Raw genomic sequence first — 12,948 nt, 5'->3', positions numbered from 1 at the left:
TTATGCAATCATATTATAATCGTAATATTTACAAATGAATCATAAAATTAGTTGAGAATGATAAGCGTAATGAGAATTACGGAACATTACAGTGATTCTAGATTTTTACATCAATAGTATTTCAAATGAATTTACAATATTTCAAGTAATTAACGCATATGCAGAAGAAGGTTACACTGAAACTTTTGATTCATACATGTTTAACATTTATCAAAAAATGTCTCTAAACAGTTGATTGAATGACGTCTGATAGTGACGCCAACATGTGAACGCATCTAAATAGATTACGTTCGAAAGTACGACGGTATGAAAATGTCTCTGAATAATTGCTGAATAGTACAGCTGAATGGGAACCTCTGAATTGAGTTCTGTCCTGTCGGTTCGCCGTCGTGCTAATCCGAAACAGGATGAAAACTTTCTCAAGAACTCAATTGAAAACTCTCTACAGAGGTTCCGTGTACCTGGAGCTCGATCTCCTGGTCTCTCTCTCTCAGCAGGCCGTAGAATTTAGAGTCGAATGTCCCTCTCTCTCACTCTCTCGATAGGCCGTAGAATTTAGGGTCGAATGTCCCTCTCTCTCACTCTTTCTGCTCGTCGTGGTGACTGCAGGAATTGAACTCGAACTCTATCTTTCAGCAACCCGTAGGGTCTGCAGAAACTGATTATGCAGTGTACTTGGCCGTGGTAAGTCTCTACTTTGAATGTGCAACCAATTTGCACGAGATACGTGGCACGTAACGAAAACCTTTACAATACGTGTGTATTGTAATCTGAATGAACGTCTTACTCTGACGCTCGTCTCAGAAAGAATGAATGAAAATCTGACTGTCTGTTTGTAGCGTCGTCAAGAGAAATTGGGTCAAACAAAGCAAGATCAGACGTGAGTCGCGTCGAGGAGTCGGTCAACGTCCTCGGTATCAATCATGTACGAATGTACACAACTACATAGAAACCTTCTCATGCATATGCGTCCTTTAATTTTCTGAACACTTTCAAATCGCGGCTGAACTTCTCCCTGTGTATTCTTTAATGAAGGTTCTCTCGGGTTCTTCTAACGCTTACTTTACGCCGTCTATAAGAAATTCACGAAGGCTCGGCGCGCCTGCTTTTTCGCCGACTTTGCAATTAAAGTGTATTTAATGCGGGCTTTATTTTCCCGTAAACGATGCATTTACCTACGACGCGTTTACGGCTACAATACTTTCCGTCGCAGCACCCTATATTTTTCCTCGAAATCCGTTACTATATTTCTTTTATCATATACTGCTCAATTTATTTTTGTGCTTTTCGATTTTTTCTCCTTACAATTTTTCAATCTTTATACTTGTATAAAGGGAGTAGACTTATAAAGCAATTTAACAAGATTTATTGGTGTTCTCAAATTTTCAAAAATGCGGCGTATGGATTGATCGTACGTTACATTATAGTTGTATTATATTTACGCATTTTTATGTAATAACGTACACACGCGCGCGCGCGCGTGTGTATGTATATACATTAATTTGTTATAAATTATTAAAAAAAATTTAATGTATATTTTGATTTCAAGTTCTTAATAATTGTGGCTCATTATTTATAAAATGCATAATATAATCGAGTGTTTAATATAATTTTTTACTAAAACTAGACCACAACATTGCGCGCGCTTCGCGCGCGCCACTTAGCATTTTTATATTGAACATTGCACTTTTTTTTCTTCTGTAATATTACTCTCACACACTTTATCATATTTAATGCCCTTCTCTATCTCACGCTCTTTCTCCCACTCTCTAAATTATTAATTATAATATTAATGATATTAATTATATTATTTTCATATTGTTCAATATTACTCTTACACTTTACTTTCTTATTTAATCCTCTTCTTTATCTCTCACGCTCTCCCACTCTCCTCCCTCCACCCCTCTCTCACTCACTAAACACAAATTAGTGATTATATTATATTTTCATGTTTCTTAATATCACTCTTACATACTTTATCTCCATACTTAATCCCCTTTAAATAAATTAAAAATTATAATATATTATATGTAATGTTACCTGTTAATTTTCAATCAATTTTCAAAACTTTCACTTTCTGGCGAACTCTTTAGAAAATTATTGTACGCGTCCGGAACTATAGGAAAACTGTGTTAAAATAAATAGAATTCTCGATATTCGATTAGCATTTCCCGTCAACCCTCAAAATTCAAGTTTTCCGGAAAATATAATTGTTTAAAAAATGTTTTAATTAATTATATCACCTGAATTCTATAGCAAATTATTGTACGCGCCCGGAACTATGTGAGAATTACGTTAAAATAAATAGATCAGTCGATATTTGATTAGCATTTCAGGTCTAGCTTTAAAAATTCAAGTTTTCCGGGCAAAATAATTGTTTAAAAAATGTTTTTATTAATTATAACACCGTAACTTTCCAAAAACTATTGTACGCGTCCAGAACTATATGAAAACTGCGTTAAAATAAATAAAACTGTTGATATTCGATTTGCATTTCACGTCTAGCCCTCAAAATTCAAGTTTTTCGGGCAAAATAATTGTTTAAAAAATGTTTTAATTAATTATATTACCAAAACTCTTTAGAAAATTATTGAACGCGTCTGAAACTATATGAGAACTGCGTTAAAATAAATAAAACTGTCGATATTCGATTAGCATTTCACGTCTAGTCCTCAAAAATCAAGTTTTCCGGGAAAAATAACTGTTTAAACAATGTTTTAATTAATTAAAACACCGTATCTTTTTAAAAAACTATTGTACGCGTCCAAAACTATATGAAAAATGCGTTTAAATAAATAGAACTGTTGATATTCGATTAGCATTTCACGTCTAGCTCTCAAAATTCAAGTTTTTCGGGTGAAATAATTGTTTAAAAAATGTTTTAATTAATTATATTACCGGAACTCTTTAAAAACTTATTGTACGCGTCCGGAATTATATGAGAATTGCGTTAAAATAAATAGAACTGTCGATATTTGAACAGCATCTCACGTTTAGCCCTCAAAAGTCAAGTTTTTCGGGCAAAATAATTGTTTAAAAAATGTTTTAATTAATTATAACACCGTAACTTTTTAAAAAACTCTTGTAGGCGTCCAGAACTATATGAGAATTACGTTAAAATACATAGATCTGTCGATATTCGATTAGAATTTCAGGCCTAGCCCTAAAATACAAGTTTTTCGGGCAAAATAATTGTTTAAAAAATGTTCTAATTAATTATTTCACCTGAACTTTATAAAAACATATTGTACGCGTCCCGAACTATATGAGAATTACGTTCAAATAAATAGATCTGTCGATATTCGATTAGCACTTGTCGTGTAGCCTTAGAAATTCAAGTTTTTCGGGCAAAATAATTATTAAAAAATGTTCTAATTAATTATATCACCTGAACTTTATAGAAACATATTGTACGCGTCCCGAACTATATGAGAATTACGTTAAAATAATTAGATCTGTCGATATTCCATTAGCACTTGTCGTGTAGCCTTAGAAATTCAAGTTTTTCAAGCAAAATAATTGTTTAAAAAATGTTCTAATTAATTATTTCACCTGAACTTTATAAAAACATATTGTACGCGTCCCGAACTATATGAGAATTACGTTCAAATAAATAGATCTGTCGATATTCGATTAGCACTTGTCGTGTAGCCTTAGAAATTCAAGTTTTTCGGGCAAAATAATTATTAAAAAATGTTCTAATTAATTATATCACCTGAACTTTATAGAAACATATTGTACGCGTCCCGAACTATATGAGAATTACGTTAAAATAATTAGATCTGTCGATATTCCATTAGCACTTGTCGTGTAGCCTTAGAAATTCAAGTTTTTCAAGCAAAATAATTGTTTAAAAAATGTTTTAATTAATTATATCACCTGAACTTTATAGAAACATATTGTACGCGTCCCGAACTATATGAGAATTACGTTAAAATACATAGATCTGTCGATATTCGATTAACACTTGTCGTGTAGCCTCAAAAATTCAAGTTTTTTGGGCAAAATAATTGTTTAAAAAATGTTTTAATTAATTATATCACCTGAACTTTAAAGAAACATATTGTAAGCGTCCCGAACTATATGAGAATTACGTTAAAATAAATAGATCTGTCGATATTCGATTAGCACTTGTCGTGTAGCCTTAGAAATTCAAGTTTTTCAAGCAAAATAATTGTTTAAAAAATGTTTTAATTAATTATATCACCTGAACTTTATAGAAACATATTGTACGCGTCCCGAACTATATGAGAATTACGTTAAAATACATAGATCTGTCGATATTCGATTAGCACTTGTCGTGTAGCCTCAAAAATTCAAGTTTTTTGGGCAAAATAATTGTTTAAAAAATGTTTTAATTAATTATATCACCTGAACTTTATAGAAACATATTGTAAGCGTCCCGAACTATATGAGAATTACGTTAAAATAAATAGATCTGTCGATATTCGATTAGCACTTGTCGTGTAGCCTCAAAAATTCAAGTTTTTCAAGCATAATAATTGTTTAAAAAATGTTCTAATTAATTATATCACCGGAACTTTACAGAAACATATTGTACGCGTCCCGAGCTATATGAGAATTACGTTAAAATAATTAGATCTGTCGATATTCGATTAGCACTTGTCGTGTAGCCTTAGAAATTCAAGTTTTTCAAGCATAATAATTGTTTAAAAAATGTTTTAATTAATTATATCACCTGAACTTTATAGAAACATATTGTAAGCGTTCCGAACTATATGAGAATTACGTTAAAATAATAAGATCTGTCGATATTCGATTAGCACTTGTCGTGTAGCCTTAGAAATTCAAGTTTTTCAAGCAAAATAATTGTTTAAAAAATGTTCTAATTAATTATATCACCGGAACTTTATAGAAACATATTGTACGCGTCCCGAACTATATGAGAATTACGTTAAAATAAATAGATCTGTCGATATTCAAATAGCACTTGACGTGTAGCCTTAGAAATTCAAGTTTTTCGGGCAAAATAATTGTTTAAAAAATGTTCTAATTAATTATATCACCTGAATTTTATACAAACATATTGTACGCGTCCCGAACTATATGAGAATTACGTTAAAATAATTAGATCTGTCGATATTCGATTAGCACTTGTCGTGTAGCCTTAGAAATTCAAGTTTTTCAAGCAAAATAATTGTTTAAAAAATGTTTTAATTAATTATATCACCTGAACTTTATAGAAACATATTGTACGCGTCCCGAACTATATGAGAATTACGTTAAAATACATAGATCTGTCGATATTCGATTAGCACTTGTCGTGTAGCCTCAAAAATTCAAGTTTTTTGGGCAAAATAATTGTTTAAAAAATGTTTTAATTAATTATATCACCTGAACTTTATAGAAACATATTGTAAGCGTCCCGAACTATATGAGAATTACGTTAAAATAAATAGATCTGTCGATATTCGATTAGCACTTGTCGTGTAGCCTCAAAAATTCAAGTTTTTCAAGCATAATAATTGTTTAAAAAATGTTCTAATTAATTATATCACCGGAACTTTACAGAAACATATTGTACGCGTCCCGAACTATATGACAATTACGTTAAAATAAATAGATCTGTCGATATTCAAATAGCACTTGACGTGTAGCCTTAGAAGTTCAAGTTTTTCAGGCAAAATAATTGTTTAAAAAATGTTCTAATTAATTATATCACCTGAATTTTATACAAACATATTGTACGCGTCCCAAACTATATGAGAATTACGTTAAAATAATTAGATCTGTCGATATTCAAATAGCACTTGACGTGTAGCCTTAGAAATTCAAGTTTTTCGGGCAAAATAATTGTTTAAAAAATGTTTTAATTAATTATATCACCTGAACTTTATAGAAACATATTGTAAGCGTTCCGAACTATATAAGAATTACGTTAAAATAATAAGATCTGTCGATATTCGATTAGCACTTGTCGTGTAGCCTTAGAAATTCAAGTTTTTCAAGCAAAATAATTGTTTAAAAAATGTTCTAATTAATTATATCACCGGAACTTTATAGAAACATATTGTACGCGTCCCGAACTATATGAGAATTACGTTAAAATAAATAGATCTGTCGATATTCAAATAGCACTTGACGTGTAGCCTTAGAAATTCAAGTTTTTCGGGCAAAATAATTGTTTAAAAAATGTTCTAATTAATTATATTACCTGAATTTTATACAAACATATTGTACGCGTCCCGAACTATATGAGAATTACGTTAAAATAATTAGATCTGTCGATATTCGATTAGCACTTGTCATGTAGCCTTAGAAATTCAAGTTTTTCAAGCAAAATAATTGTTTAAAAAATGTTTTAATTAATTATATCACCTGAACTTTATAGAAACATATTGTACGCGTCCCGAACTATATGAGAATTACGTTAAAATACATAGATCTGTCGATATTCGATTAGCACTTGTCGTGTAGCCTCAAAAATTCAAGTTTTTTGGGCAAAATAATTGTTTAAAAAATGTTTTAATTAATTATATCACCTGAACTTTATAGAAACATATTGTAAGCGTCCCGAACTATATGAGAATTACGTTAAAATAAATAGATCTGTCGATATTCGATTAGCACTTGTCGTGTAGCCTCAAAAATTCAAGTTTTTCAAGCATAATAATTGTTTAAAAAATGTTCTAATTAATTATATCACCGGAACTTTACAGAAACATATTGTACGCGTCCTGAACTATATGAGAATTACGTTCAAATAAATAGATCTGTCGATATTCAAATAGCACTCGACGTGTAGCCTTAGAAATTCAAGTTTTTCGGGCAAAATAATTGTTTAAAAAATGTTTTAATTAATTATATCACCTAAACTTTACAGAAACATATTATACGCGTCCCGAACTATATGACAATTACGTTAAAATAATTAGATCTGTCGATATTCGATTAGCACTTGTCGTGTAGCCATAAAAATTCAAGTTTTTCAAGCAAAATAATTGTTTAAAAAATGTTCTAATTAATTATATCACCGGAACTTTACAGAAACATATTGTACGCGTCCCGAACTATATGAGAATTACGTTAAAATAATTAGATCTGTCGATATTCGATTAGCACTTGTCGTGTAGCCTTAGAAATTCAAGTTTTTCAAGCAAAATAATTGTTTAAAAAATGTTCTAATTAATTATATCACCGGAACTTTACAGAAACATATTGTACGCGTCCCGAACTATATGAGAATTACGTTAAAATAATAAGATCTGTCGATATTCGATTAGCACTTGTCGTGTAGCCTTAGAAATTCAAGTTTTTCAAGCAAAATAATTGTTTAAAAAATGTTCTAATTAATTATATCACCGGAACTTTATAGAAACATATTGTACGCGTCCCGAACTATATGAGAATTACGTTAAAATAAATAGATCTGTCGATATTCAAATAGCACTTGACGTGTAGCCTTAGAAATTCAAGTTTTTCGGGCAAAAGAATTGTTTAAAAAATGTTTTAATTAATTATAACGCCGTAACTCTTTAAAAAACCATTATACGCGTACAGAACTATATGAAAACTGCGTTGAAATAGACATAATTGTCAATATTCGATTTGCATTTCACGTCTAGCCCAAAAATTCAAGTTTTTCGGGCAAAATAATTGTTTAAAAAATGTTTTAATTAATTATATTACCGGAACTCTTTAGAAATTTATTGTACGCGTCCGGAACTATATAAGAATTCCGTTAAAATAAATAGAACTGTCGATATTTGAACAGCATCTCACCTTTAGCCCTCAAAAGTCAAGTTTTTCGGACAAAATAATTGTTTAAAAAATGTTTTAATTAATTATATCACTGGAACTCTTTAGAAAATTATTGGACGCGTCCGGAACTATATGAAAACTGCGTTAAAATAAATAAATCTGTCGATATTCAATTAGCACTTCACGTCCAGCTTTCAAAATTCAAGTTTTCCGGGCAAAATAATTTTTAAAAAAATGTTTTTATTAATTACAACACCATAACTTTTTTAAAAACTATTGACACACGTTTAATCGGCATCGCGGAAAAGCGACAACAATACTTCGAGAGATGCGAGTATTGATGCCATGCCCTTTTTTAGAAAGGATTCTTACTTCTCCCCCCCCCCTTTCTCTCTTTCTCTCTCTCTCTCTTTCTCTTCCTCTCGTATATTTTTTATTTGGCTCTTTTTTTCTTTTTCCCTGATTTCTTGTAATTATTTCAATCAGTTATCAAATTGACAGTTTGACAGCTGAAAATGACACGAAGTAGTTTGACAGCTGGAAATGACACGAAGTGAAGACAGTCACAACGCACTTAACAACTTTATAGCGAGACAGCCAATCAGCATCTCGGAAAAGCGGCAACAATAAATTCGATTCGATTTAACATCTCCTTTTTTAGATAGGATAATTTAATTAAAATATTAGAAACAAAAACAATTTTCAATTTTCAATTTTTTAAAACAATTTTCCGTATCTTCCTTTTTTCCAAGATATTTGCCTGTAGTAATTAAAATGTGATACTATATATCTAAATTATCACATAAAAATGCGTGTAATAAAAATTATTATACATTTAATAATTGTTATATGAAAATGGAATAAAATTCATTATCTCATTTCCAATATTATTAAACATAAAGACAATCAATTAAATTAATTTATTGATCAGTTTTGAAAGCGCAACTAGAACATAATTTTTAAAAAATAAAAACAATTAATAAAAATAACATTGGATGTAATTACATTTAATGCACATGCAGAAACAATGTAATTGCATAACGCAATATTATTTAGATAGCATTCTGTTTACTAGCAAACATGTTATAACTCAAAAACAGTGCAATTTTAGTAATGTTCAAACAACTTTTCCATTTTTTGAACATGTAACCAGCTCGAATGGAATAAGTGTTTACACAACGTTGCATATTTTTGAGAAATAAGAGTTATTTTGTTGCGTATTTCACGATTCTCCGTATCCAAAAACATTTGTATTCCTCGTCACTGTGTGCAAACGCAATCGAACGGAATATCTCGCGATAATCAACTTTCTCCATGAGCGGCAGGCTTTCAAAGAGTCGAAGCGAAAGTAGATCGTACATGACGTTCGCCTTTATCTCTGGTCGTAAAAAAAAAGAAAAAAAAAGGAAAAATAAGTCGGAATTTGCGGGGTCGAGGATTGGCGGCGGTGGCGGTGGCAACGGCGACATCGACCACCCCTTTCTTTTCCTATCGCCACGTGCTATCGGGAAAATTTTAAATCACGTCCGAGATAATCGAATTCCTCGCCGCGGGAAGACGCACCACGCTCGCCCGGACGTTATTCACCATTTAATGGCGAATTCGCACCCTCGTCCCCAACGTCCTCTCCCTCTTCCCTTTCCCCTTTTCCCTTCGACGCGCCATTTACGCATCGCTGCTATGGGCGACGGGCCCGATCTCGTAAAGAATGCAAAGGCACCCCCTGGGGAACACCCCGGAGTATACGTTCCGTGGACCGTATCGCCCGTAAATTGTGCCGTCCATCCTGATTCCGTGGTGCGGCGGGAACGCCGCGCGATCATCTCATCTCCATCGGCGATGCGTCGCGTCCCCGGGTCTCTACTACGTGCCGACGTTCTAACCGTACGAGTTACGAGGTTCGGCAGTGAGAAGGGAGAAGTCGATATTTATCGGCTTGCCGAACGTGCCTTCGCTAGATAACCGCCAGATAAGAGGTTTTGCGAGCTAAATCGTTAATCGGCATATAATTTAGACCTTTTTTTTTTTCTCGTGTAATGTCACACGACACGCGGGAGGAAGTGCGTGTTAACTCTCGTGTTAATCGCAATCGTGTATAAACCTTCTTCCCGGAACTTGCAAACACACTCGGAAACCACACTGGTTATTCTACATCCATGTATTGGGATTGTCTTGTATTAGCGTGGATATTTGACATTCGGTATGGATGTCAAACATCTATATCAATACACCGACGGTATTGATCTAGATGTTTGACATAGCTATGTATGCCTTGGGTATCTATGTTGTAAACGTTATTATGGCCTGTCCCGTGGCCCGAAAAGCACATCGCTATTTATTTTCTGCGTCGCGTCCTATTGACTTTTGTCTACTAAGTATACAAGGGCGTTCCCGAATTGGCATCAATTCTATGATCTGAAAATGTTTGAGACGGGAGAAGCCGGGATAAAACGTAACAAATCTTATTCAAATATGCAGCATCATTTTACCATCATTATCTGAGTTTTCATTAATTACCGTTCAGTCATAATAATAGTATCGACTTCCGGTGAACCGTGTCAGAGATAATGAGAAATCAAGGTTGGCGAATATAGATCCTTCCATCAAGTATAATATTTTAAAGGGCAGACAATCGCACGCGGGAACGAGAGGCCGCTATTTTATGACTAAAGCTCGGATGGACCCACATTCTCTCAATGCAGGCCGACGAACTCCGGTCGAGCAACCGAATACCTCTCGTCTCTATGTCGACGAGTCTTCCCCTCCGCCCCCGCCCTCCCGTTTCGTCGCTCTTTCCTTCCGGAGAGCTTCTACTCGTCGTCAATTCGGGTCTAGAAAAATGGCCATCGGGTTTTCTATTATCCGATAAACATCTCACGGTGGTTCTGGACGGTTTGTCAATAGCGCGATGGTGTATAATACAGTTTGATGCGCGCGCTCGACGAATCCTCTTTAGCGGTGAGCGAAGGCAAATGCAATATCGCATCGAACGTCCGAGGATTACATGTCCTTCAAACACACCCTCAGCTTCTATCCTATTAAAGGATCGAGAGTTGATCTATCCAAGTTCGCGTATCTATGTCATTGTCGTGTGAGACGATCGAATCCAATGGAAGGCGTTTGGAAACCTGCCGAATCCTCATTACGACGCGAATTTCGCCGGGTATTCTCATGAATATTTTAAAGCGCAGTCCCCGCAAATGCTGCCATAATGAAAACGATACGATCGTCATCATTGCGGCTCGCAGATAATTGCGGGCATGCGATTATCATATTATCGCGCAAATTAAAACCGTCTATAAAACGGCGGCGAGTGGATCCCGCGTATTCATCGAGTGAGGAAAAGGAAGTTCAAATTTTTGTTGACGTCGCACTGAATACTTACAATTCATGTCCACGTTGACCGACGACGACAGCGGAATCGACCTATTGTTATTCGTGGCGTTGCAGGTCAGCACCGAGTGGACGTCGTCTCGGTTCAGATTCTCTATGACGATCTCGCTGCGCGTCACGCCGCTGCTGGGCGTCGTGGTCTGATTGGTGACGAATTTGTTGTTGCGATACCAGGACACCATCGGCGCCGGTTTACCTATGGAAACAGATCGATTTCGTTTCAACAGTTCATCGTGCGTCAGCCTCACAAAAAAGATTCCCTTTTGATGTAGGGAAAGATTATCGAAATCGATCTCACTTAAAATTTAATCCCGTCCTTGTACAGTTTTCATAAGAAAATGATATACAATGTCAACTATATAGTTGTTTTAAGTATGGAAATTATAGTAATTATTTACTACTATAAATAGTAAACGAGTATTAAAAGAATAGTTATATTTATTATAATTGTAACTGCATTTATTAAGAAATGTTAATTTTATTCTTACATCTATGTAACTGATTTTACTGTATTAATATTTAAAATTATTATAATTCATAATAAAATTTCTTGATATAATTATATAAAAAATATTACTGCCAACATTATAGTAGAATAATAATTATACAAGTAGCAAATATTGTTCTCTCAGTTCGGTAGAGACCCACTGCGATTTTGGCTGTGATGCGATTTAGGAAACGGAATTTCTTCTAAATTGCACCACGTGCAGGCTTATCAAAATTTTTCACTTAAAAAAATTATAATAATACAAAAAATTACGGAAAAGAATAGGAAAAATATTGTAAATACTTAATTATAATGTAAAGAACTTAAAAATATTTTTCATAATTTCTAAATTATAAGCCTTTATGTGAGACATGATATAGGCAAATGTTCCCCTTCAACAAATTGCAATGCTTTGCGAAAATCTCCACAGAGCAAATGCGTGTGAAGATGTTTAACGGAGATTCGATGCTTTTGCTCATTCGGCGGAATCGCAACTACCGTGACACGATAAATTTAATGAAGGTGTGCAAGTATCGAGTACCACTCGAGACATCATTCAAAAGCACGATGGATAATTAAGCGCAATAATTATAATCTATAATTAGTAAAGAGAGTTAACACCGTGCAAATGAAGTCGGTCTTTCATTACGAATGAGCACAAATAGTGTCATTAAACTATCAGTTTCGATACTATTCGGTCATAGATACGAACATTGGAATTATTTATTACATCTATCAGCATTATGCAGTATGTCTGAATAATTACTTAATGCAAACATAAATTGTATAATGCATAATCGATACTAAATACAATGAGTTAAAACTCAGTGATCAATATTACAAAGATTACAAGATATTCTAATGTAAGCCGATTAGTGTACACATATGTAAATTTTTTTTGCGTTTTCAAATATTAACAGCTTTAACACTTTATAAAAGACAAAAATAAAAATAAATATATTTCGGGAAAATAGATTAACTAACGGTAAATTTAATCTCGCGATTGCCAAATAACTTACAAATCCATAAAAGCAAAGTCATTTATAGAAACAAAATGCATAAAAATTTTATAATAACGTTGTGCAAAACATCATTACAATAATATGAACTGTTGAGTATCATTGTAACTATACCTTATACAAACACTATATATATGCATATATATATATATATATATAAAGTTCAACTGTAAATATGCATCGACATTTTGTAGCGTGCGAATATTTATTTACATAACATTATTCATGATGTAATTATTGGCTATCATTTATAGAATAAACAGATGAACGTTAATGCATGTAATTAATATATGTATATATTACAAACGTAATATATTTTCCTTATGA

At 33.2% G+C, this 12,948-nt stretch overlaps 1 protein-coding gene across 2 annotated transcripts in view; it reads right to left on the bottom strand.

The window, feature by feature from the left end:
* The window catches only part of LOC105838959 (neural cell adhesion molecule 2), a 232,877-nt gene that overhangs the window by 48,510 nt on the left and 171,419 nt on the right, over positions 1 to 12,948 (bottom strand). For both annotated transcript variants that reach the window (XM_028193824.2, XM_028193822.2), the window contains exon 5: positions 11,108 to 11,311. In XM_028193824.2, coding sequence (XP_028049625.1) covers positions 11,108 to 11,311 — 204 coding nt within the window. The remainder of the gene's footprint in view (positions 1 to 11,107; positions 11,312 to 12,948) is intronic.

This window comes from Monomorium pharaonis, chromosome 10 (assembly GCF_013373865.1).
Source record: "Monomorium pharaonis isolate MP-MQ-018 chromosome 10, ASM1337386v2, whole genome shotgun sequence".
In the NCBI taxonomy this organism is placed as follows: Eukaryota; Metazoa; Arthropoda; class Insecta; order Hymenoptera; family Formicidae; genus Monomorium; species Monomorium pharaonis.
Note: the sequence above shows the minus strand (reverse complement) of the source record. Positions and strands in the feature narration are given on the sequence as shown.